A 26639-nucleotide genomic window follows, 5' to 3' on the forward strand; every position below is an offset into this window, starting at 1 on the left:
CCCCCCTGGGGGGGCGCACCCCACAGGTTGAAAACCCCTGGATTACAGTACTGTACCACAATTTGATTGTTTTTTACAGGTAAAAAATGTTTAAAGTACATGAAAATAAACACTACAGCACTGATACTGTAAATTAAAATACGCTAATAATACTGTAATTAAAACAAACAGTAAGGCCATTATTATACTGTAAATGCAATTACAGTAATAATACTGTAACTGTTTTTATTAAAAAAAATTATAAAAATTTATAGAATTTACAGCAATCTTTTTACAGTGTGCCCATTCTTTTTTCTTTTTTATTCTCCGTCATTTTCTGAAGCAGCTTCTCCTCCTTTAAGAAAACACACACACACACACACACACACACACACACACAGATAGAAATGTTTGAATATTTAAATGTTGAATTGTTAAAACTTTGAATTCATATACAACCAAGTGTAATCAAAGAAATGCTTGAAACATACTCACAGTGAGGTACCAGAAGGATGTGTACTTGCCTATCGCCCATCTAAACAGCTGACTAAAAGGTGCTAGAACATGGAGGTGCAGGTGGGGGACAGTGATATATGGAGGCACATGGAAACCTAGACTGAAATATAGTCATGTTCTCATTTTATAACTGCTTCATCCAAATAAATGCTTGATTAATATGACAGAAGTGTTGTCTTCAAACCTGATGTCTTGTAAATTTGTGACATTCTTGGCTTTCAGTACCTCTCTTCCCATATCTGCCATCTTTTTCACTGCACAGGATAATAACATTTAGATGAATGAAAATCCCATTTAATCACTGTATGTAAATATTGTACCTTATTAAAATAGTTGTTTTCGATAAAATCAATTAACTGAAACATCAGCCCTGTCTTCAGTATGGTATTGCTTGTTAATTGTATTGTAATTATATTGTCTATTAATATAATCACGATAATCAATATATAATCAGTTTAATAATAAGCAAAATAAACCAGAGCGCAATACTTCTCAATACCTTCTGCTGGCTAGAAATACAAAAGCCATTCACAAAACAGTAATACACAATTTAATAATAAAATGCACATCCAAAAAAGACATAATTTTACCAAGATTTATATCATCTATTTGGAGTGACAAGCAGCTATGGATATGTTTCTTTGGTATAACCAGGTAGTGATGAGGTGCACCTGGATCAATGTCCTTGAAACAAACAATGTCTTCGTCCTGTAAAAAACGCATTACTTTTTTATTTACCATGGCATTAACAGTATATGACAGGCTACTACTTATGGAAAAATAATTTATTAGTATTGCACGTTACAGAAGGGGAAACAATATGAATTTGTTTTGTAATAGTTCAAAGTAACACACTTCATAGAGTAAATGACTTAATAATGTGTTTTCCAAGGACCCTGTATTTTTACAGGGGACACACTGGATGAGTAACATTAGCCAATGAGAAATGACCAGGGTGAAATGATTAAATATGAATTCACCCTCATGAGTTCAGCACAAGTTGATTCCCATAAGCTAGGACAATTTCATGCCACAATATTAAATGACTATCTTTGCTTCTTTTTCCTATTTCATAACCGTGCTATTACAGAAAGAAGCGGAAAGTGAAAGGAAAGCTCTACTGCCGCTGCACTATTTATGTAATTTGAATGAAAACCTCAAAATGACACATTAAATAATGTCCGTATAGAAATAAACACAAACAGTTTGTCCCCTATATAAAGCGCTTCGCGTATCACAGAGCTGTTCTTTCCAGTTCATCTCTCTTCCTTCAAGCTGGATGATGACTATAATGAACCCTTGAAGAACTGTCAAATATAGGTTATAGGCCTAATATTATAATGTTACATTTAGGAAGTACTTACCTAGTTCACCTTAGCCTAAGCTACCCAGACAACAAGAAACCAAGTAGATAAAGATCAACTTACTTCCGCCAATATCTCAGTGGCAGGATCGTCTCTGTTTGCGATTTTACAGAAAATACAAGTCTCCTCGCAGTCTTCAGAAGAATCCTGCTTACCATCAGAGGCACGCTTTTCTCCAGCCATTCTGACAGAGACTAGTGTTCAGGACAAATGAAACTGATCCCTCAAGCTCCCTTTGATTACATGCCATGTTCTTCCGTGTTAAAACGGTTTTATTACAAACATATGAGCTCATTTATAATGCCCCAGTGCAGATTAGAAAACGACCCTGCTTTCAGGTGGTGTCAGACTCAGAATAACTACTGAACAGCGTTTGTTTGTCCTAAAAAATTATTCGTGTCTAGTCAATGACAGCGCTTATAATAACGCCGTGTTCTTTGTTGTTGATGAAGATAATAAAATAATTAAACAGTATATCAATTACGCAACTGTTTTATGACAAACAGAGCGATCCAGGTTACAGTGATAATAATAAAATATTAAAGCAAACAAACGTGTAAACCACCTGCCACTGCTATTGAGGCCGCTGACATTTTGGTTTTTTTACATTACGTCACTAGGGTCGGAGTTTCCGCTTGTTATTGTTTCTCTTCAGTTATGGCCATTTTCAGCCAGGATAATTTTAACACGCTCAAGTTGATTTCATCCGCCTACTAACTTTGTTTATTGACGCACAATATAAATATGTTCTGTCCACCTTCATTTTTTTCTTGATAATGGCTCGAAATCTCATCTCAGCACTTCTCACTGTCTTGCACTGCCGCGCTTTAGCTACTTTACTTTATTTACATTTACACTCTAGTTTATATCCACTCTGCTGCTAATTATTTATTTCATTTCATAACGTCTATAATGTACATACAGTATATCCCAGTGTCCAGTTTTTACTTGAGGTGTTTTTATAGTCTATATTTCTATTTAAAAGTTGTGTTTTAATTGCTTGTTTATTTTCTGCTCTTGAAGATGTTTTAAGCTGAGAGAGTCTCATACAAAATTTCGTTATGTGTGAGCATAATGACAATAAAGACTCTTGATCTTTTGATGAATAGCTACGCTGTTGTTTTATCTATCAACATTTGTGAGATTTAGACAAGTCGAAACACTTTTGAGGTTGATTGATCTAATGGATATATAAGTGTTTTTGGATTTGTGGAGTATATTTTTAGTTTTATTAAAACTTTTCATTTTAAAAGAAAAAGATAAAATAATACCAGAACTGGCACAGAAGGGCCCAAGTGTTGTTACTATGTAGTGTTATTATTTTTAAATGTAATAGTTATTGTAATTAGTGTGATTATTTCTTATTTGATATTGTTATGATTTAATACTAGCCTATTATTTTGATATTTCAGGCACCTTTGCTAAATTGTCAAAAAGGGTGGTTGGGGACAACTTACCCAGTAAGGGCCATCTTACCCCTCCTTTAATATTTTACATTTTGTGCAATAACAACTAAATTAGTAAATGTTTCTGTTTATTTCCTGTAATAACACATTGCCTGATACATCACCATCCGGCACATGCTAAACTTATATGTTACACTTTGAAAGTAAATCCACATGTGGCGGGCATCTTCCCCCATCTTATTTACCTTGTCATTTTTCAAAAAAATAAATAAATAAATAAATAATAATAATAATAATAAATAAATATTATTATTTTGAATTATAGTTTAAAACATATAATAACATAACTCTCTTTTGGAATGTCTGGATCTGGGACAAGGTAAAAAAAAAAAGTAATAATCTTCATAAGTGTATTGAAAATGAGCAAAAATAGATGATGAAGGCATGATAAAACATTTCAGAGATTGAATTTGACTTTGATACAAGAAAAAAAGCTGAAAAGTTCCATATCGTAAGATGAAGTACAAGAATTGTGCCAGCAATTAGCAAAAAAATAGCAAAAAAAGTGCTATTCATGGTCAATTTTGACTGCATGTAACATAATTTTTCACAGGCTTGCATACCTTATATCACAATTTAACTGGTTCCCAGGCTAAGCCTACACTGTAAAAAATGAACGTGATTTTAACGGTAAAAAACTGTGAAAATGCTACGGTAAAAACCTGTTACATGGTTAACGGAAAGTTCCTGTAAAATTTACAGGGAAAAACTGTAAACTGACGTTCCCAGAATTCCCTGCATTCCATTTCAAATTCTGTTTGAATTTGACGTTTTTTTCTTTGAAATAACTGTTTCTTCTTAGTTTTTTCTTATCGGTTATGTTTATTAGGGTTGTATGGTACATCTAATGTTGTTAAATTAATGTTTATAGCATATTTCAGTTTAATGAGTCTCACCATGATGGTGTTTAGTGCTTGTGTGAATGACACTGTGCACCTTCTGTATATTGTATTGTTTAAAAGTTGCTTGTGATGGGCTTTGACTCATCATGTGACTTTCTCATCATCACCTGCATTTGGTGGATATCAGTGTATTTCAAAGGAACAAAACAGATTTCAGTACTTTAATAGGTTGGTATATTAAGATTATATCAGTTAAAGAAATTACAGTATTTAACTGTAAATTTAAGTTAAAACCGTAAAACCTAAAACGTTGCTACCGTATTTTTTACGGTAGAATTCTGGTAACCACAGCTGCCAGTTTTTTAACATTCAGGCCTACATTTCTTCAAAATTATCTTATTTTAATTATAATTATTTAGCAGTTAGTTAATTTTTGTTTTGGCAAAGAAAGGTTACAAGTTCCCTCACCATGACAGGCTGGATTCATTTCAATATATTGAAATACAATGAATATCAGACAGCAAACTTTAATATATATTATAATTTGTGGCAGTGTTATGACAGTGTGAATGTCTTGTGTAGGATGAAAATTCTTCATTTTAAAATTCTATTGCAATGATGGCTTGCCTTTTTAGGGAATGGCCCGTTACTGCCCTCTGTTGGCTACAAATAGACAGCGATCAGATTTACTGAGGAGTACGTTTTATACCAATACCAATACAAAATAGCTTGAAGCTTTCTGATGAAGGAAAACAGCTCAAACACTAGATATAGCTCGTAAAATGACAAGCCTTATGCGGCAAATCATGTAAACGTTATAAAACTGCAATATGTGATCTTTAGTTTGAGGTAGGCCTTATGTATTTCTATTGCACACAATAGTCAGATTAAAATATGCGTTGTTTAAAAGAACGGTAATGCAATGGTTTAAATCAGTGCTTCTCAAAGTCCGGACTCCGGTCCGGATCCGGAGGGAATTCAATCCGGACCCGCTTCTATTTCATATTTCAAGAACACTAATTATATTTCCTACTTTGATAAACGCACGTTAAACTTGTAAATCATTTGTTTATTTATTCTTATTTTTTATGTCTTTTGGAGAAGGTCCGAAATTGCAGGCGAGATATTGAAACTTTTCCTTCATGACATTTGTTGTCATCATGACATCCAGTGAGCGTATGACGTTTGACGTAATCGGGTGACATTTCACCGCTAATATTTAATTTTTTTTGTTTTGTTTTGCTATCATTTATATTATGGCAATTTGTCTTATAGCAGTGCCCAGTGTATAACGTTACATTTATTTGTGGCGGCTTGTCACAATATCAAAACTGATCGCTACAAATAGATTTTCCAAAAGGCTTATACTTCGTTGAATAAACTGAGCACTGCGCGTTTCAAAAATAAAATGCTGCGCGGGTGTTTTTATATGAATGTATCTTTTAAAATAACCGTCCGTTTTCTTCAGAAAAGCTTTGATGACAATTTTCATTTGGTCTTTCCTGTAATGGCTGATAAAGTAGCGCTTATTTGATTACAGTCGTTACCGGGGAAACAGCTATATATCACGCTCCAACAGCGCCTCCTGCTGGCAGAGAATCAACTTGCATTTTGCTAGTCTGCGGGAAACACTGGTGTCTGTCAGCAAACATAAACAAAAAAGCATGCTTCAGAACTGTTTTGAGAAGGTGCTTAAGTTTTGAGCCATGTATTATTACTATGAATTAGGCTACTACTACTACTATTACTATCTTGTGCCCTGCAATAACCATTTACGCAAACTCTCTTTTGATATAAAGGGAAAAAAGAGAAAATCGGCCCAAAAAATCAGCATCGTATATCGACCATATGCTGCCCTGATTTCTAAATATCGGCATTGGCCAGAGAAAAAAACATTATAGGTCGACTTCTACTGCTGACACTTAACGTTTTGCCACTTTTGCACTTGTTATTAAAGTATTTTGAATGCAAAGGGAACCTTTTTTTTTTAAAAAATGAGTGTTTATTTGTTATATGTTATGTATGTTTATTAAAAACACGTTTTGTAATAACCAATTGTTCCGCACCTTTGACACTGATGAAAATTCAGATTTGGACCTTTGAATGTATCTTGTGAGGGGCTGAGCATCTGGAACATGTTTCAACAGTAAATTCATAAAGCGTCCCACTTTGCCTGAATTCACCATTACCATACACAAATCAGTAGGATTTATTAATATATTTCAGAATTTAGCTAGATTTTCTTTTTCTTTTCTCCCATTTTATTGGTTGGTGGCTGTTTTGTATTATTAAACGAGCCCACACGTTTCTGTATATAGTTGCATGGCTGAGGCTGTGCCCACTTTAGAATCCAGTCAAGAATTGAACACACAAATGACACTTATATCAATAACAAACAGTTGACATTTCAGCGTTACCGAATTCAAAGAAATTAAAATTCTTTTATTAAACGCCAAAAGTCCCGCTGCAGCGCGTGGGCTAGACATCATGTGAAGCCCCCGCGTGCTTACGGGACGTCCGTCATATCTCACGAGCGCCGCAGGTGCTTGGATGAACGCTCCGCCCCTGTAAATGCAAAAGATTGAAGAAAAGTTGTGGTCGAAAGCTGAACTACGTTACTGACACATTTCAAAACTCGAAAGCTCTGAAAGAGGGCAGCACGCGATCCTGTACTTTCTGCAGTAGGCATATGTCTTTTCAATTCAGACTTCCCTGCATTTTTAGTTATTTATCTACTTAGCTTTAACCATATTGATTTTTACATTAAATTTAGTAGTGCCAAATTTATTTTAAAAAAGCTGAATTATTTATTTTGTTTTCAGATGTGTTCAGATGAAGAGCGGTCGATGCCGGGGGGCTCAGGTAACGGAAAGTTGCGTCAGTGGCTTATAGAGCAGGTGGACACCGGAAAATATCCTGGACTAGTGTGGGAGAACGAGGAGAAGAGTATCTTTCGGATTCCGTGGAAGCACGCGGGCAAACAGGACTACAACAGGGAGGAGGATGCTGCGCTCTTCAAGGTACAGTCAGGATGAACGTCGAGGACACATGCAGCGTCAGTAAAGCATGATTTCTCTCATGCGATCTTAATAATATTGCATACAGTGCATGTACGTGATCGTTCATTTGTGTTATTAAAAATACATTCAAATTCATTTCTTAACGTTGTCGAATTCAAATAGTTTTTTGTATATCTGTGGTTGTTGCCTAAAAAAATGTCTACTGCTTGGAGTCAAAATCTCACTACAAGGCTGAAATCATTAAGTAGTGCAGTGTTTGCATAATCACTTTTTATGAGAAAGCACGTTTTTTCTTCAGGTCAAACGTCTTATTCAGGACTCAAAAATTAAGTTTTTATTAAAAATATTACCTTACTAAAATATGTTTGAAAACCTTTTTTTTGAAAGCAACAATTAGGCTAAGTACTAGGAACGACAATGGTCGCACCACGCCACATCTATAAATCAAAAATTCTTCGAAAAATGTATGAAACCAAGATAAAACCAAGGTTACTTTTCTAGAAACTTGCCACGTGTAATTTAAACGAGATTTCTCGAAAAAGAAAATCTCCTTTTTAAGGGCATCCTAGTATAACATTAACCCATATGTTGGCTTTCCTGCAGGCTTGGGCCCTATTCAAAGGCAAGCACAGGGAGGGTATTGACAAACCTGACCCACCAACTTGGAAAACACGTCTTCGATGTGCTCTTAACAAGAGCAACGACTTTGAGGAGATTGTGGAGCGCAGTCAGCTTGACATATCAGACCCCTATAAAGTTTATAGGATTGTTCCGGAAGGATCCAAAAAAGGCAAGGGAGAAGAAAAACATCAAATGACAAAGCAGTAGAACAGCAGTTTGCTGTCATTTGTCTGTTAAATACTTTTTAGATGTGATGAAAACAAACAAAAAATAATATTTAAATGTTGCAGGACCCAGATCTCTTGAAGATTCACAGTCCAATTCAAGCTCACCCAGTTATCCAATACACCCATCTTATGCACCAGCACCATCTCAGGTTAGAATCAGACACCATCTTTGATTTGTGCGTTCCTATCTTTGCACTTCAGATCACCATATGTGCTTGTCATTACAGGTGTGCAACTATCTTTCTCCAGCAGACAGAGGATGGAGGGATTACTCCATATCTGAGATCTCTTACAGCCAGAGTCCCTACACTCCACGCTGGGAACCTGGTACTTTGTGTGTTTGAGAGAGAAAGCACAACTACTGCAAGTTCAGATAGCATGCAATTGCATTGATATATTTCTGTATGTGCAGGGTACCAGTTCAGTGGATCTTTCTACAGTTGCAATGCATCTGATCCACAGCCATCACCTTTCACCCTGGACACAAGCATGAGATCTGCTGAGGCAGTGGCCCTCTCAGGTACATAATTATAAACACACAGAGACAGTGACAGGCTCAATACAGGCAGGTGGATTGATCTTTAAGTAGTAGAAACAGAACTCAGTCGTTTTAAGTGCTACAAATTCATTTAGGAATCACATTATGATGAACTGAATGAAAAATTAATATTTTGACTTAAAGTCTCAGTTTAACTGAAGTAACAACTGATCTATTCTTCCATATTTTGAATGAAGCAGATTATCAAAAATGTAAAACAGGGACTTGGTTCTATCCATCAGTTGTTGACTGAAAGGAGGCAAAGTGCAAATTTTGATTGTAAGAAAGGGGTTTAAGACTAAGCAGTAGGAAAAGTCCAGAAGACATGATGTAGAATACAGAGACAAGTTTGTCATTTTACCAGACGATTTCTGAAATTTTGTGGTCAAAAAAAAAAAAAAACCTTTTGCATGAATGAATCACTCAATAAAATCAATATGCATTTAGAAAATAGATGAATTTTAATTTCATTCCGACTTTAACAGTGGTAGAAGGTGGTCACAAGAGGCAATCCATTGACTTCCTTTCATATGCATGCAAATACGGGAGACCGGAAATGCAAGCTCATTTGAATTCTGCTGCATCCCAAAATATACGTTTGGTGAACTCTGACCTGTGAATTTATATCACGTGAAGACATGTGACCAATAGAAGAATGATACGTCATGGTGTAATACATGTGCAGGATTGCAGTACAGTGCAGTGGAGTAGACTGCATATTTTTTACGATTTTGATATGTTGAATTATGATTTTTAAAAAGACGCATGTATGTAGTATAACATTATACTACAAACATTAAAGTGTCTGTATTGTGTATGTTCAAGTTTATTTGTTTACATAAGCAATGCACATTAATGAACATTACTATAAATGTGCCAGAATTAGCCAAAATGCTATTTATCATTTGTAGACCCTTGACAAAATGTTAAAAAGTCACCCTAAAAAAGCAAACAAAGCATCTTATATTAATACAAAAAGACTAGAGTGACTGCTGCTTTATTAAATTGTGTTTAAAAATATACGAATTGAGCGCTAGATGATGCCAGGTCATCTAAGTGTTTATTTAATTTGATCTTCTTCTCAAATAGATTACCGCTTACATGTGGTGGTGTTTTACCGGGAAACTCTGGTGCGAGAGTTAACAGTGAGTAGTCCAGAAGGCTGTCAGCTGGGGCCTAGCAGAGAGGGACAGGCCTATGCTTCACCTGGGGCCCCAGAGCTGATTGAACTCCCTCATGCCGAAGGGGCATCTCTGGAGCGTGGCGTTATACTCTGGATGGCCCCTGACGGGCTCTACGCCCGCCGCCGCTGCCCCTGCAGGGTGTACTGGGAGGGATCTCACGCACCACCTACTGACAAGCCCAACAAGCTGGAGAGAGAGCAGAACTGCAAATTGCTGGACACTCATCTGTTCATAACAGGTTAGGGCATAGGAACATATTCAAATATAAAGCATTTCAGATTAATTACAATAAGATTATGACAAATGAGCTGACGTCATTCATTGGAAAACAAGCAGAAAATAAATAAATACATGAACAGGCTACTTCATCACTCATCGTTTTCAGTAAACGCTGACAGTCATTTATGGTAAATCTTTCTAACTGTCTGAGCTTAATAATAGTCGTCTGAGCTATATAACAGTCATTTATGGTAAACCTTTATAACTGTCTGCTAATTCTCTGTTTGCATACATCATAATTGCACATCTCCAAAATACACACATTTTACTGTAAACAAACATGTCAAAAATCCTTTACAGTAAATAGTGTCTCATTATCTGTGGGTTGATATTTAGTAACAGTCAGTCATCTGTGAGTTACAACTCACTCACACCCACCTTCTCTCATAGATTCACTGATTGTTGTGATTCTCACAGAACTTTCCAGCATATGATGAATACAACTCAAATACCACAGAAATCACGTGCCACATTAGACCTAAAGCTCATAGTGTGGAAAGAAAATAGAGAATGAGAAAAAAAATCTATTACAGCAAGAGATCAGATCATTTGCTTTACCCAATGGCTCAAGAAACATGTTCAATTACATGCCATTTACAAATAATCACTTTGTAACGAGGATGTACTTAAATATTCAAGATTCAGGATAATAGTTTAAGATTTGATCATTTTGAATGACCATTAATCTCAATAATCTGCCACATTTCATACAGACGTTCAAACGAAATTCATACTTTTATTCAGAAGTTTTATGCATTAAATTAACAAAGATATATTGAAGACATTTATAATATTGCAAATGTTTTCTATTTTAAATAAATACTGTCCTTTTGAAATACCTTTTCATTAAAGAGTCCTGGAAAAAACATTTTAAAAAATGTAATGTATTGCTGAAGTTCTCACCGGTCACTGGATGGGATTAAAATGTGTCTTCCTCCATATCTTCTGTAGAGTTGCAGAGTTACGCCCTGCACGCTCGTCCTGCGCCATGTTCTCAAGTCCTGCTATTCTTTGAGGATGAGAGCTCCGATGCTCAAAGACCAAGGACTTTCACAGTGCAGGTACATTTCTTTGGTTCCTTAAAATACCAATTAATTTATGAACAAAACATAAATGATATTCATTTCATCTTGCTTTTGTCATCATGTCACAGGTTGAGCCACTGTTTGCTCGTCAGCTTCTTTTCCTCAGTCGTCCCAGCAGCATGAACTACATCCGCAGCCATGAGCTTTCACACCTGCCCGCTGAACACACACTCTCCCCGACCCAAGACTACCACAGAGTCATCACACATCTCCCTAACAGCGGCCCTCAAAATTGACCCTGTTGGCTTGTCACTTCGCGCTTAATCCTGGATCAACATCTTGTTTAACCCAGGGTTAAAACAAGATTTAATCCTGGGTTAAAGGGATAGTTCACAAAAAAAGAAAAAAGATTGTGTCAACATTTGCTCATCCTCATGTCGTTCCAAACCTGTATGACTTTCTTTCTTCTGTAGAACATAAAAGAAGGTATTTTGAAGAACACTGAGAACCAAACGACCCATTGACTTCTATTGTATTGACAAAAAACTTTTCTAAAACTGCTTTTATACAGGTTTAGCAAGAAATGAGGGAGAGTAAATGAGAGAATTTTAATTTTCTTATAATTTTGAAAGGAGGATAGCGCCATTTTTAACTCAGGGTTACAAAGCTTTGTTTATGAACAGATGATGGACAAGCAGTTATTGAAAGAGTTTACATGCTCAACAAGTGCCATACTTGTCCAATCAATGTGCAAACAAGAATAATAACCCAGGGTTTAAATATGTACAGTGAAAAATCTCAAACTCAGAACAAAATATTAACCCAGGATGAAGTTTAAACAGGACTGTTAACCCTGGGTTAACTGTACAAATTGCCCAAGTCTTGTAAGCTAAAGTGTAAAAGGTAAATTTTGGAATTCTGCTGTGCACCTAGAACCTTTCAGGTCACTAGAGCTGAGCAGAATCCTACCTGGATAATCTAGAGTGATAACAGACAACATCAGATGCAAAACTGTTGTCATGTTCAATACTGAGAAAGACGTAAATGTGTGGACAACTCACAAGGATTAATGATTGTATTATGTTGGCATACCGTCAAATGTGTGGGTTTTTTGCTAACATGACAAAAGAATGTAAAGTGTGAATATTAGCTGTGTTTGTTTCTTGCAACATTTGTGTTTGAGCTGCATTCAGAATATAAAAGCCAAAGAATTTGATGTATATAGGCTACGCATTTAGAAAAAAAGTGATAACCTTTGTTTTCAAATTGCAGTTCTTTTTAAAACATTTTTGTGTACAATTGTGACTAAATGTTCTACTTTTTTATTCCACTACTTTTGCTCTTTTATGTTACTGAAATGCCTCAAAATTGATGGCAACTTTGGTTTTAATAAAAAAAAGTTAAAAAATGGAGTGCATGTGCTCTGATTCCTGAACTGTACAGGGTAAAAATTACACCTAAAATATTAAGCAGCACAACAGTTTTCTATGATGATAACGATAAATCCAAATGAACATGTTCAAATGATTTCTGAAATATCATGTGACACTGAAAATTGGAGCAATAGCTGCTGAAAATTCAGCTTTACCATCTCAAGAATAAATTATGTTCTAAAAATCTATTCAAATAGAAAACAGCTATCCTAAGAACACAAAAACGGTGAAATCCGAGTGCTTTCTGACCCTCCATTGACAGCAAGTGTCCTGCCACGATCAAGGCCCAGAAATGTGACATCAGTGGTTCAACCGTAATTTTATGATGCTACGAGAATACTTTGAGTGCAAAGAAAACTAAGATGGTCAGAAAGCTCTCGGATTTCATAAAAATATTTAAATTTGTGTTCTGAAGATGAACAAAGGTCTTACGGTTTTGGAACGACATGAGGGTGATTAATTAATGACAGAATTTTCATTTTTGGGTGAACTATCCCTTTAAAGATTTTACTATATTTTGGGTCAAATAAATGCAGCCTTAGTGAAAAAAAACTTAACCCTAAACTTTTGAACAATATTGAATCTCAAAATCACAGCACTGTTTTTCTCTTTTCCACTAATTTTGCTTTTAAGTTCACTTCTACTAGAGAGGATTCTCTCTAAACAGATTTGGACGTAATTTGCCTGAGCCTCTCTATCGCTGGTGGGCTGACTGTGGTTAACTAAGCTAAACCTTTGTAAAACACAGGAGGGGAATACTTTTAGCCCCCACTTCAAACACTGGAATCCCCACGAAAGTGTGTGGATCTGGTGGGACGCCAAGTCCTCGTTTACGTTGAGCGGAAGCAATATGTTATCTGCAGAGAGTATAGACAGGGTGTGTAAGTGAGTGGCAGCACACACAGGATGGTGTTTGTGGTTTGGACAGGATGGTGCGGGCAGTCTCAACTTGATGACACCACAGAGGAAGAGGCAGACTGACAAAAGTATTTTTTATTCTTCCTTCTCAATGAAAACAGCCAGAATGCCTCATTGCTTGTTGTTTTGTTGCCCTTAAAGCTATAATGAACAATGCTGTGTACTACGTGAACTTCTGATTGGCCTAATTCCGATGTAAAGTAACTAATTAGGTCAAAAAGTCTTGAAACTATGCTATAGGGTGAGACTGTTTGCTTTGGGATGCATGGGGCATCCTTAGAAACTTTTGAGATGTTTTACATAAACAAAAATTCTTCGAGTTTTCCACTGTTTATGGGCTTACTGCTCTCAATTACACATAAACATGTTTTGGATCATTTTCCGCTGCCTACAGAGTGGAAAGGTGCAATCATTAAAAACTTCCCTTAAGCTGTACAGCCTGAGATCAGTACACCCACTCTTTCACCTGGTGCCGCATGCGGCTTTGATGCTGTTCTGTCAAATTGCTTCCCTTAAATGAGTGGGTGTTAAGCGATCTAAATTTAGAATAGAAATCAACAAAAACACTGTTGGGAAAAAGCTATGTTCGTGTCACCTCACAGCAAATTTTCAGGTTCACACAAATAACGGAATGAGTTCTGATGAGACAAAAACAAATATTCAGATCATTGTGGAGCGTTTCTGATGGCATGTTGGCAGCCTGCGAGCTTGTTTTCTAGTCAGTTTTATCTTAAAACTCCTAAACCACAGGCCAATGCTTGGTTACCCAGCATTTAATAGCAGTTTACAGTAAAGGACACCCCAATACTGAACACTTCCTCCTGGGACAGGTAAAATTACCCCCACATTGCCAAGGAGGGGCAGGGTGTGTATCTTTCCGTCTGACACTTGTCAGGGTGTGTGCATGAATCACTGATCGTGTGGTCATAATAGACTTCAACACAAAACGACTCTCTTAATAAAAATGAGAACAAGAGTCATTTCAGAACTCAACAGTTTCATCTACCAAGAGCAAAACTCTTGTCAATTCTATCTTCCTCACACACACAAATACACAAACCTGGCGATTACTCTAGCAACTGTCTTGCACGTTAACGTTTGCAGAAAACCCACTCTGTGTAAGAACACACAGATTTATTTTGGTCGTTAAGGTGGACAAAAAGGCAGTACAACAGGCACCTACATGCTCACAAAAACAAGTGCAATTCAGCAAGTAGAAAAGGCTATATTAGTGGCACTATATTGACTTTTAATGGTTCTTAATGTTTTTCAAACTGAAATGGTGTATTACAACAAAGTGTTACAACAAAGAGGCGCTGTTGAAATGTTGGGGTTTTGTGAAGGATTATCGTTTCACAGGCTGAAAAGAGGCAGGCTTGAAGCAGTTAAGCTGTAGCTTCATGCTACTCTTAAACTTATTCAGTAAGTCCTCCAAGAGCCTGAGAAAAGAGAGAGAGAGAGAGAGAGAGAGAGAGAGAGAGAGAGGGATGTATTAGAAAAAAAAAAAAATGGGAAACTGTTAAACAAACCAAACTTACCCTCAATAAACAAAATCATCACTAAAGACATCTATACTTATTCACAAGCTGAATAAATAACCAAGTTTGAGACACTATATTCAAATAAGCACTGTGCCAGGACACGCCACTCAATTCTGATTTTTTTAAAGTAAGGACACATTAAACTGACTAAAAGTGACAGTACGTTGTAACTTTCTATTCACCAGAAAATCTTGACAAAATGTGTTTCCACTAAAATATTAAGCAGCTCAATTGTTTTCAACAGTATTGATAATAATAAGAAATGTTTCTTGAGCATGAAATCAGCATATTAGAATGATTTCTGAAGGATCATGTGACACTGAAGACTGAAGTAATGGCTGCTAAAGATTCCGCTTTGCCATTACAGAAATAAATTACATTTATATTTAAAAATATATATTGATGGTAGTATTGATGGAAGTATAATAATAATATAAATGTATTTTGATTAAATAAATACAGCATTTAATGAGAATCCGAGACTTGTTTTAAAAACATGAAAAGAAAATACAGTACCAACCCCAAACTTTTGAATGGTAATGTGTGTTAAAATATGTATTTGCTTGAATCTATAAGTAAACTTTTTTTAACCTGCAGTTATATCTGGTAATGTTACAACTTAACTCTGTAACAGCTATAAATTCATAAACACACTTTGGCTGGAAAATGATGGCATGCAATCCAAAACATTACTGATTGGTTTACAATCTTAAACCCATTTAGATGGATGCTTCCAAGTCTATTACAAGTCATTTGCAATTTCGCATCTTAACACAGGCCACTTTCAGTGCAAGTCAGTCACTACGGAGAAAGCCATGCTTGCCTGCTAGTTCTAACAGTTTCATACTTTGAAGTGATTTATATGATCAGGACTTGCTCAGCTATTTATCATTTACACCCTCAAAGTGGTCAAACACTTGACAACTTATCAGTAGCATGTGAGAAAAATTTAAACACCAAGATGTTCCCATCATCTAAAAGAAGAGTAAACCGAACACTTGGATGTCATGTCATGCATGACATTTGAGCTCAGCTCTAATTATCATCATCTCTGATGACTAACATTTGTTTAAAAGACAGTGTTAAATCTAACGTTCAGCATGTATTTGACTGAAATTTCCAGATGTTACTGTGATAACTTACTTCTTGTCAGCTCCACTCTGTAGCTGTGGTAAAGCTTCCAATGCCTGCTTAAAACTAGTGCTGAGACACATATGAGACATCATCACACACCCACATACATCATACTAACACTTTTTGGTTTTAATGGTATTAAGACATCTGTGCTGAACGTGTTTATATCTTACCGACTCTCTGATGTGAGGTACGGCTCTATGGCGTCTTGCAGTGCACAGATTTCCAAACGTGCCTAAAGAGAGAAATATTAATGATGGAGAAAACTGAAGATGTGGGGTTCAATACCTTAAGATGGAATGCTAACTGTCCTGATAAGTGTATATGAGGGAGGGGTGATTGTACCTGTAGTGCACCGTTTTTACTAAAGGAGGACACACACTGCATCAGACGGCTCATTTCTTCAGCTACAGCCTCAATGATCTTTGATAAAACACGAGGAACCAGCTCCTTGGAAACCGTGAAAACCTGAAAGAGCAAAAAAAACAGAGATTCTTGGAGACTCTGTCTATTAACTTCACCAATGTGGCTGCTTAAAATTCAGTTTTGTAATTACAGGAATAAATTAAATTTTAAAATACATTAAAACGCAATAATATTTCACAATATTCCCGTTTTTTTCTGAAACAAGTAAATAAATACAGCTTTGGTCATCTTAAGAAACGTTCATTAAAAATTATACCAGACCCCCCCCCCCCCCCCCCAAATAGTAGTGTATATTTACAGTTGACTGTGCATTTTGTCATGTTTTTTTTTTTTTTTTTTTTTTCCACGAAGCTTCTCGCTTTGAATTCTGGGATTGTCTTATCCCCAAAGACAACATGTGATGCTGTCTTAGAACTTGACCAAAACAAGGTACCTTGTAATGAAACCGACGGTTGCTGCCTAGTTTCTAGAATTGAATGTGTACCTATAAAGCTTTTAAATGCTGTCTATTTAAGTAGCTCACAAGGTTAGGTGTAAGATAACAGGGTATCCTTTAAAGCAGAGATGAGCAATTTGTCGACTGAAGGTTTGAGCATCTCACCTCAGCATGAACAGAGATAATGCTGACCAAAGCCTCCTTCAAGTAACTCCTCACACCTGAATCAGAAAGAAAGAATGGGAATAAGAAAAGGTAGATCAATGAGTTATGTCCTCGCTTTTAAGGTTCAAGAAAGTTTAAACGGGGGTAAGGAACCATCTGAAACATAGAAGATGAGAGGAAAGTCTTATCAGCTTCTCTTCACAAGTGTGACATGGTTTTGCCTAGTTGTCAGAAATTTGATTAAGTCTAACATGTTGTGTGTAAATTTCCTCCTCCATACTGAGGTCAAGCAAAATAATCCCCTTTAACATTTTTCAAATTTTTATAATGTTAACAGTATGTTTATTTACTTTCTATGCATTGTTAAATTAATAATTTCTTGGTTCTCTATGTGTGACATCCACATTTATAAGTCACTCTAGTAATTAAACAGCATGCAATGCTTAATAATATTAAATCACATGATTTTTAAGGAGCTATTAAAAGAACCAAACTTTTACATTATTTTACCATTACAAAAAGTATTTGCTCTGTAAGACAGTTATAATTATTATTTCAAAGAGATTATTATTTTACTACAGCTCAAAATGCTCATCCAGGTTCATTTATTTGATACAGAAAAACATTCATATTGTGAAATATGATTACAATGTAAAGCACCTGTTCTATGTTAATATACTTTAAAGTGCAATTTATTCCTGTGATGGAAAAGCTACATTTTCAGCAACATTACTCCAGTCTTCAGTATTACATGATCCTTTAGAAATCATTCGAATATACTGATTTGGCGCTCAAGAAACATTTCTTTTAGATATCAATGTTGAAAACAGTTGTGCCGCTAAATATTTTGTCGAAACTGATTCTTTTATGAAATTGCTGAGAACAGCATTTATATATCTGAAACAAAACTTTTGCAACATGTCTCACTGTCATTTTTGATTAATATAATGCATCCCCGCTGAATAAAAGTATTTAAAAAATATGTTTGTCTATTTTAGAGCTTAAGATAATGATTTTTCAAACAGACTGGGAGCTAAATCAGAGCAGTGGTGAAGTGTAGTGGGTTGGTTTTACACAGTTCAACAAGTTCTTCTTATAATGTCTCAGAAGCAGGAAAAGTTTTTGTAAGTTCACAAATGATTCACATAACCAATAGCATTTAGTCAAGTATGCACCAACAGCCAATTATACTAAGCACACACACACACACACACACACGCACACACAACTATGACTGAAACTGTAAAAGAGTTTGTGGAACTTGGTCTCTATGGTGATGGTGTTTCAAACAGACAAAGTCTTCTAGAAACGTCCACAGAGTGTTGTCAACATGCAGGTTACATGATTGAGGTGTGTGTTACCTGTAGGTGGCAGGCAGTCCTTCCAGTCAAAGTATCCTGCATAGATGCCAGGTTCCAGAGTGCCGACGATAGGATCTGATTTTTTCTCGACATATGTCTCAAACAGATATTCATCCAGCTGTCTCAACCCCTCTATGCTGACCTGAAGAACAAGAGCATGCATTCATTCAGTTTAATCACAAACCACGGATCATACAAGAATCTCTCCTGTAACACAGAAACCATTAACATAACACACGATCACCGCTCATCACACACTTTGTTGCAGAATGAGTAGAGACCACTCATGCATGTCCATCCTTTTGATGTGTGTTGAACTTTAGGAAAGTCCTCAAAAACCAGAATGGAAAGCACCATCTCAAAAGGGGACAAAATCTCTGGGAACTCAGTAAAAAACCTGAGATGGACATCTGTCCTGACAGATGAGTGTCAATCTTTTCTGAGAAGTAGTCCAAAAGTTGTTACACATTTTTAACTAGACTTTGACATATTTTGAAGATAATGAAAAAGCCTTGTCCATGCGAAACACCTGCAGTTTATGCATGGATGCAAGATTGTTGTTATTTGGTGTTCTGAGCGTTCTGTTGTGTTGCTATGCAGTTCCTGTTTTTGCACAAACCCACTTCCTGATTCCTGAATTTTGCTTATTTTAAAGGTCCACCTGACAGAAAATGATCTATAGTCCAAAACATTCATAAAGGCCTCTTATGTGTATGCTGAAAAAATGATATTAGTAGTATATAAGAAGTATTTTTGTCTTATTTTCCAGTACAAATATATTGAATACAATCACTTCAGAAGCAAAATGACATAAGATAACAAGCCTTGTTTTCTGAAAAATGCCATCCAGTGAGTTTTGAAGCATTTGGCTGAATATGAGCAGATAATATTGCCCAAAACGTAATCGTAGTAATCACTGGACGGCGCTTCACAGTGCAGATGGACAATGACCCAAAGCATACTGCAAAAGCAACCAAAGGGTTTTTGAAGGGAACGAAGTGGACTGTTATGCAATGGCCAAGTCAATCACCTGACCTGAATCCGATTGAGCATGCATTTCACTTGCTGAAGACAAAACTGAAGGGAAAATGCCCCAAGAACAAGCAGGAACTGAAGATGGTTGCAGTAGAGGCCTGGCTGAGCATCACCAGGGATGAAACCCAGCGTCTGGTGATGTCTATGCGTTCCAGACTTCAGGCTGTAATTGACTGCAAAGGATTTGCAACCAAGTATTAAAAATTGAAAGTTTGATTTATGATTATTATTCTGTCCCATTACTTTTGGTCCCTTAACAAGTGGGAGGCACATATGCACACTGTTGTAATTCCTACACCGAAATACACCGTTCACCTGATTTGGATGCAAATACCCTGAAATTAAAGCTGGCAGTCTGCAGTTAAAGCACATCTTGTTCGTTTCATTTGAAATCCATTGTGGTGGTGTATAGAGCCAAAAATGTTAGAATTGTGTCGATGTCCCAATATTTATGGACCTGACTGTATATCCACTGGACAACAAGACAAAATACTGTGGAAAAAAATAATTTTCGTAGTTTGGCACAAATATAATGAAATTTAATACTAAGTTCTAAAGCGGTGTTTTAAAATTCAGCAATTAAATCAGGGCCGGTTCTCGGAGCTGCTGGTTTGTAGTAGGTAGATCAACCGAGGTGTCCAACTATATCAGGCAGATTCCTTTCTGAACTCTCATTGGTAGCTGCTGCTCTGCTTCACTACATATTTGCATAAAGTTAAGCTCTGCTAACGGTCACTGTCAGTGTAAACCTTATTTTAGAATTTGTTCAAATCCTTTATCATAATTAACAATAGTGATGCAGCTCTAAATGACTTTGAAAATTACTTTAATGCACAATTAATAATCAATGCTTTTTCTGTACTAAGATAATATGTCAGAATCACTTTATGATCATGTAATAAACCTCTCCTGTGAGTTATCAAGCTCTTAATCAGAGTTCAATCTCTCTGAAAAGAGCAAAGCAGAATGTGATCTACACAAACCCTTTGAATCACACTGATTCACTATGATCTGCAACAAAACCATTAGCATTTACGGGAAAGGCCAACCATAACCTTTCATGAGGGCTTCACCCTCTCCTCTGCACGGCGCAAAAGCCAAAAGCCAGGGTGAGTGTGTTGCAATGCCACTATGAAAAACCCTTGAGCTTCTCCTCAATCTAAGTGAGTCATTCTCACTTCAGTAAAAGATACATTAATTGGAAACACATCTGTTATCACTTAGAAAAAAGAAAATGCAAACTGTGGACTGGAGTAAAAGGGAAGTGTGCATGTGTCTTTGTACCCTGATGATCTTCTCTGCAGTAGTGAAGCCGTTCTTCTCGAGGTGCTCAGCCAGATTGAGAAACGTGTGTCTCTCCAGATACTGACAGTTACTCAGGATGATGAGGAGACGTTGCTCCTACATGGGCCAGAACACACACACACACACACACACACACACACACACAGCAACTGTTATAATGAACATATAGAGAGATTTTTGCATTAAGTTGTATTAGAGTGATTTCTGAAGGATCATGTGACACTTAAGACTGGAGCTTTGCCATCACAGGTTTAAATTATATTTTTGAAAAATATTATCAAATAGAAAAGTTATTTTAAATTGCAATAACATTTCATTTCATAATATGACTGTTTTACTGTATTTATGATCCAATAAATGGAGCCTTGGTGAGCATAAGAGACTTTTAAAAAATCCTACTAACCCCTAACTTGTACACATACATATTATATATATATATATATATATATATATATATACATACACATGAGTGTGTGAAGCAATACTATTACATATATGACTGGGTATGTTTGTGCCTTTACCTAACCATAAAGCAGTCTGTGAAGAAGAGAGACAGTAAAATAGAGAAAAAGAGATAGAGGGGAAACCTGCAGCTCTTCCACTGCAGGCTAGGGGAAACCCCATGTAAGCGGCTGCAGCATTGTGCTCTCTGAGGAGAAAGCTGCTGTTTTTCACAACACATGACTCTTGTGCGTGACGTTTGAATGTTTGCTGTGTTGCAGATGGAAACTGTGACAAATGCATCCATAACGGAACACAGGATGTTTTCTCAGGAAAAGGTTCTTTAGAACTAATAAATAACACAAACAAAACAAAAAATACAGTGGCCCCACAAGGAATTTGGGAAATAATATTTTTTTTTTTTGCACTTTGTGATTAAAGTGTTTTATGATTTTGCATTTATGATTAAACCAAATGGCATTTATCTGAAATATAGTGCAAATATTTTAACCAAAATGTCACATTTTAATTTACAAAGCAACATCATATGTATAGTTCAATATCTGCACAGAAAATATCTGCATACTTTCTGGTTGCCAAATGTTAGTGGAACATGTACATAGTTGATGTGATGAAGTACACCTGTGGCTGATCTACTAGGACACCTGTGCCAACGTAAGGGAAGTGACTTCTTATGGACACTAAAAATCCCCCTTCATGACCAGTTAGTTGCAAAAATAATTGCTATTATATAAAGAATTGGCTCGAAAAAACTGAAGTTTGTTCTTAGATGATGTCTGGCATTTTAATGCTTATTTATTTTGATATTTTGTATCTAAAGTAAAGTAATTAAGCCATTTTAAATCTAATAAATTAATTTAAGCATCAGGAAGGGACCAAATATGCTTTGGGGTTACTGTAAACTACTTGTGTGGTTTAAACTTTTACTCAAGCATTTGTGCGCACACACACACACACACACACACACACACACACAGCATTACTGAATAAGCACAAAAGAAGGGAATAAATGAAGGGAGGAAGCACTTCAAGGTTACTTGAGGTCTGTGAATATCTTCAATCAACAAGGTTCCGTTTTGATCATTTTTAAACATGTGGCCTCATTACCTGGTTTCTCTCTCTCTCTCTTTCCCAGTCTTTTCATCTATAAGGTTTTCAGCTTTCAGTAATACTGTGACTCAAGTTCAGATACTACACATCAGCACAGTGTTATTTAGATTTCAGTCAGTGACTAATCGTTATAAATGAGGTGAGGAGCTGAACATGTCAGAGCAGCGTGAAGGCAGCTGTTATCTACACTCACTTCCTATTCTCCGTACTCTAATATCCTGTTGCATATAGGTGACATCCAACTCTGAAATTTACTGTGAATAAAATACCACAAAGGGCTACTTGATGTAATAACAAGTTAACCAGTCCACACATACTGCATTTTATTTATGTGGCCATTTATTGACATTATACTGACAGTGAAAGTGTATTATCAAAAAAAGCGAAGGAGGAGGAATGTAATGAGTACTCAACACAAGTCGGATTCAAACCTGTTTCTCCTTATGAGCACCACAGCTTGATGTGCTAACTGCTAGGCCACAATTCATTTTTATTTTATATGAATACTGAAATCACCTGTATGTATTTTATAGAACAGTAACTTTTTAAATATAAATTATTAGCGTGAATAGAGAGTAAGACAAGATGGAAACAGACAAAGTTAGAAATCAGGAGAGGAGGGGAAAAATGGCCTTACTGGTTTTGAAATGAAGTCTTCTTGGATGCTTCCAAAAAGATCAGTTGAGGCCAAGTCCACAGACAAACTGAAAGAGAAAGACCTTGATATTATACTCCCACTATATAGTGTGACATGCGTCCCGAGCACCTATCAGCGTCGCCCTGGAAACAGAGGAGAAACACTGTTCCCAATCACCGCGGGCTGGTCGGGCACAGCTGACGCCACTTCGGCGAGGGATACAAAAACCGCCTCGCCGAAGGACAGGGGGAGCCATGACTCCTGAGCGAAGCCAGCTAACCTTTGTCTTTTTTTCCTGTGCCAAGCAGACACCAGTGCTTGACCGACCAGCCCCGGGATTATATATACAATACTGTGCAAAAGTCTTAGGCCACATTTTCATAATTTTCACCAACAAAAAATGGTTTGAAATCAATTATTTCTATCTTTATCTGTAGTGTGTCAACAGGAAATATCAGTTTACATTTCCAAACATTAATATTTTCATTAACTGTAATAATCCAGTGAGATTTTTGTTTGCACAAGGAGTCTGACAACAGCCAGTGCTCCACACAGAGACCTGATCTGATCATCATCCAGTCTGTCTGGAGTGACATGAAGATACAGAACAAACTGAGACAGAATAAATCCAGAAGAACCGTGGTAACGTCTCCAAGATGCTTCAAGAGACCTACCTGCAAAGCTACAATACTGTTAAAAGTTTTAGGCAATTGGGTAAAAATGCTGTAAAGTGAGGATGCTTTCAGAAATAGTGCCATAAATAGGTTTTATCAATTAACTAAATTAAATCAACATTTGGTGTGAGCACACTATGCATTTAAAACAGCTTTTGCCCCATGTGCACTTGCGCATAGATTTTCAGGTAGCTTTGCAGGTAGGTCTCTTGAAGCATCTTGGAGACGTTACCACGGTTCTTCTGGATTTAGTCTGTCTCAGTTCTGTTTCTTCATGTCATTCCAGACGAACTGGATGATGATGAGATCAGATCTCTGCGTGGAGCACTGGCTGTTGTCAGACTCCTTGTGCAAACAAAAATCTTACTGGATTATTACAATTAATGGCAAAAATAACGTTTGTAAATGTAAACTGTTATTTCCTACTGACACACTACAGCAAAAGATAGAAATAAGTTACTTAAAACCATTTTTTGTTGGTGAAAATGCTAGTGGCCTAAGAAATTTTGCACAGTACTGTAATTATATATTTATATATATAATATATATTTATACATAGTGATGGAAATATTTTAGGTAATGGCCTCAGATGGAGTCAAAAGAATATGTTCAATGTTCAGAAAAGTGCAGACTAATGTCATGTTTTTATTGTGCTTTAATGTGTTAGTTAGCTGTATCTTTTAGTTATTTTTCACATAATCAAAATAACCCAACTTCGGTTTGATTGAGATTAATTGAAATGCTCAGTGAGTTATCTGTTTTTGCAAATGAACTCTTCAAATGTTTACACCTTTTGTAATAGATGTGTATGAGTCCCTCAGTTGTCATCAGTGTGAAAATATGGATCTCATAATCATACAGTCACTTTTGGAAAGGGTTCAAATATGCAGAAGATGCTGGAAAACAAATAATATGTAGAAGCTGGAGGATTTTTCTGAAGAACAGCAGGCAGTTGAACTGCTCAGTTCCAACAAGGGACTCATGAACAACAATCACAAAATATAAAAACAGTCCTGGATCATCCAAGAAATGACACACATTATTAAGATTCAAGGGTATGTAAACTTTTGAATTGGGTAATTTTTATAAATTCAGTTATTATTTTGTCTTGTGGAGTACATGTAAAAATGTGTTAGAAGAAATAACATGCAAATAAAAAACTATCAAAAACAACAATAAAAAATAACATGCAATTTTCATGATTCCACTTATTTTGTTTCAATTATTAACATTTTCCACATTCTGCAAGGGGTATGTAAACTTATGAGCACAACTGTATATATATATATATATATATACACATACACACACATCTCTCTCTCTCTCTATATATATAAATATATACACACATACACATACATGAAAAACATATGTCTGCCAAATCAATGTTAGCGTGGCATAACGAGCGTGTAGGAAGCCAACTAGGTGTCATATAACAAGAAAACCAAGAAACAGAATATATATTTTTTATAATATTATAAAATATTTTTTTTACTGTATGTATTTTATTTAACAAATATTTTTAGAGTTTTACACCACCTGAGATTTAAAAATGAAATCAAAATTACTGTTAAAATGGTATAAACTTCATATATAATGAACTTTATTTATATAAAATGAATCTCACTGAGAGGTGTCGATGTCTCCATCAGTCTTGGTGCTGAGCTGTTCGAGGCACTTAATAAAGACCTAAACCAAGCAGAGACAGACAAATTATTTTATACAGCATGATTATATTTACAAATCCCAACATACACAGAAAATAGCACACAGTACCTTCATGATAGAAACGCACTGTTCACAAACTTTGTCCTGAATCACATCCAGATTAAAGATCTGAGGGCAAAAAACAAAAAAAACTAATATTACTGATTACTCTCCATATAATCTGCAGTGGAGGGGCAGAGGATGAGTGTTGTGTGAATATTTGTACATTGATCTCTCCGGGTTTACTTTCCATCGGCTCCTTTAGAGACTGCAGCATCTGAACCATACACTGCTCAAACTGGGCCGGCTGAAACAGACACACCATGTATCCTTAGGTTTTTGATCTTCATGTATTAAGAATGAAATAAACTAGGTAAAATATAATAAAAGTATAAAACGTACCAGTGATGTGAGTCCTTCGTTGTCCACAACCCAGTCTTCTTTTTCTGCAAGTCTCTTTACGTCTAAAAAACCCCCACAAAGTTTAATCAATATTAAAAAATCAATACCATTAAATCAAAACATTAAAACTCTTCTCCCATTCTCTCAACATCAGTATTAAGGAAACTATTTTTTTACTTGAATGAAAATACATTTAGTTGAGCTCTAGAGCTCCCTCTGTTGTTTTCATCTGGAGCAATCAACATAAGTGACAGACTGATATTTCAGCCAGTCCATCTTGAGATGATCAGTGTTGACCAATAACCTTACCTGCAAGTCATTTTAATCAAACATTCTGTAGAACTTCTCAGAAATCAAATTTTCCATTGTTTGCCTGAAATGAAACCAAGACATTCACAAAAGCTCAGTGAATAGTTTTACCCTCTTCAGTGCGCTGCAGTGTGGTCAGCAGGCAGTGCACACGCAGGTCCTGCAGTAAATCCTGAATCACCTGCAGCAGGTCATTAGGAATCTCTAAAGCTGACAGAGCTTCATGACTTAACCTAAGAGAGAAAATCAAATGAGCTTTATTTGAAAATACAAGGAAAGGACAAACATAAATCCTTCCTACTAAGGACTGACCAAACATTCTGCCACTGAAATTGAAAAAAACAGTACTTTAACATTTAATAACAGTGACATAAAAAACACTCCCGGTTACTTACGTAACCTCGGTTCTACTTGCCGAAATGAGGGAACGAGACATTGCTATGGGAAATACATTTTCCTCGAATACTACTGAATCCTTATTGAATCACGCCAGTGAAACTGGCCAATGGCATTCAAGCACGCG

At 36.2% G+C, this 26639-nt stretch overlaps 3 protein-coding genes across 3 annotated transcripts in view; 1 reads left to right on the forward strand and 2 right to left on the reverse strand.

Annotated features, from left to right (window-relative positions):
- Nucleotides 1-163: 163 nt before the first annotated feature.
- Nucleotides 164-2474, reverse strand: LOC306844031 (adenosine 5'-monophosphoramidase HINT3-like). Its single transcript, XM_079375858.1, has 5 exons — nucleotides 1923-2474; nucleotides 1086-1203; nucleotides 680-749; nucleotides 475-595; nucleotides 164-334 (listed from the first exon to the last, which is right to left on the reverse strand). The coding sequence occupies exons 1-5, from the start codon at nucleotides 2040-2042 to the stop codon at nucleotides 272-274; spliced, it is 492 nt and encodes a 163-aa protein (XP_079231984.1). The 5' UTR covers nucleotides 2043-2474; the 3' UTR covers nucleotides 164-271.
- A 4195-nt stretch (nucleotides 2475-6669) lies between these two features.
- LOC306844262 (interferon regulatory factor 4-like) lies at nucleotides 6670-12449 on the forward strand. The gene is made up of 9 exons (XM_079376258.1): nucleotides 6670-6848; nucleotides 6990-7187; nucleotides 7791-7977; nucleotides 8099-8184; nucleotides 8263-8362; nucleotides 8448-8555; nucleotides 9663-9995; nucleotides 10988-11097; nucleotides 11190-12449. The coding sequence occupies exons 2-9, from the start codon at nucleotides 6990-6992 to the stop codon at nucleotides 11355-11357; spliced, it is 1290 nt and encodes a 429-aa protein (XP_079232384.1). The 5' UTR covers nucleotides 6670-6848; the 3' UTR covers nucleotides 11358-12449.
- A 1022-nt stretch (nucleotides 12450-13471) lies between these two features.
- LOC306844261 (exocyst complex component 2-like) overlaps nucleotides 13472-26639 on the reverse strand; it is a 31207-nt gene continuing 18039 nt past the window's right edge. The window contains exons 16-28 of the mRNA XM_079376257.1: nucleotides 26228-26349; nucleotides 25808-25869; nucleotides 25632-25712; nucleotides 25475-25534; nucleotides 25326-25387; nucleotides 23025-23091; nucleotides 20795-20911; nucleotides 18476-18617; nucleotides 17115-17170; nucleotides 16433-16555; nucleotides 16261-16322; nucleotides 16097-16156; nucleotides 13472-14851 (exon numbers count right to left, since the gene is read on the reverse strand). Coding sequence (XP_079232383.1) covers nucleotides 14758-14851; nucleotides 16097-16156; nucleotides 16261-16322; nucleotides 16433-16555; nucleotides 17115-17170; nucleotides 18476-18617; nucleotides 20795-20911; nucleotides 23025-23091; nucleotides 25326-25387; nucleotides 25475-25534; nucleotides 25632-25712; nucleotides 25808-25869; nucleotides 26228-26349 — 1108 coding nt within the window. The 3' untranslated portion in view covers nucleotides 13472-14757. The remainder of the gene's footprint in view (nucleotides 14852-16096; nucleotides 16157-16260; nucleotides 16323-16432; nucleotides 16556-17114; nucleotides 17171-18475; nucleotides 18618-20794; nucleotides 20912-23024; nucleotides 23092-25325; nucleotides 25388-25474; nucleotides 25535-25631; nucleotides 25713-25807; nucleotides 25870-26227; nucleotides 26350-26639) is intronic.

The sequence above is a fragment of the Barbus barbus genome (assembly GCF_936440315.1).
Source record: "Barbus barbus genome assembly, chromosome: 24".
Lineage (NCBI taxonomy): Eukaryota > Metazoa > Chordata > Actinopteri > Cypriniformes > Cyprinidae > Barbus > Barbus barbus.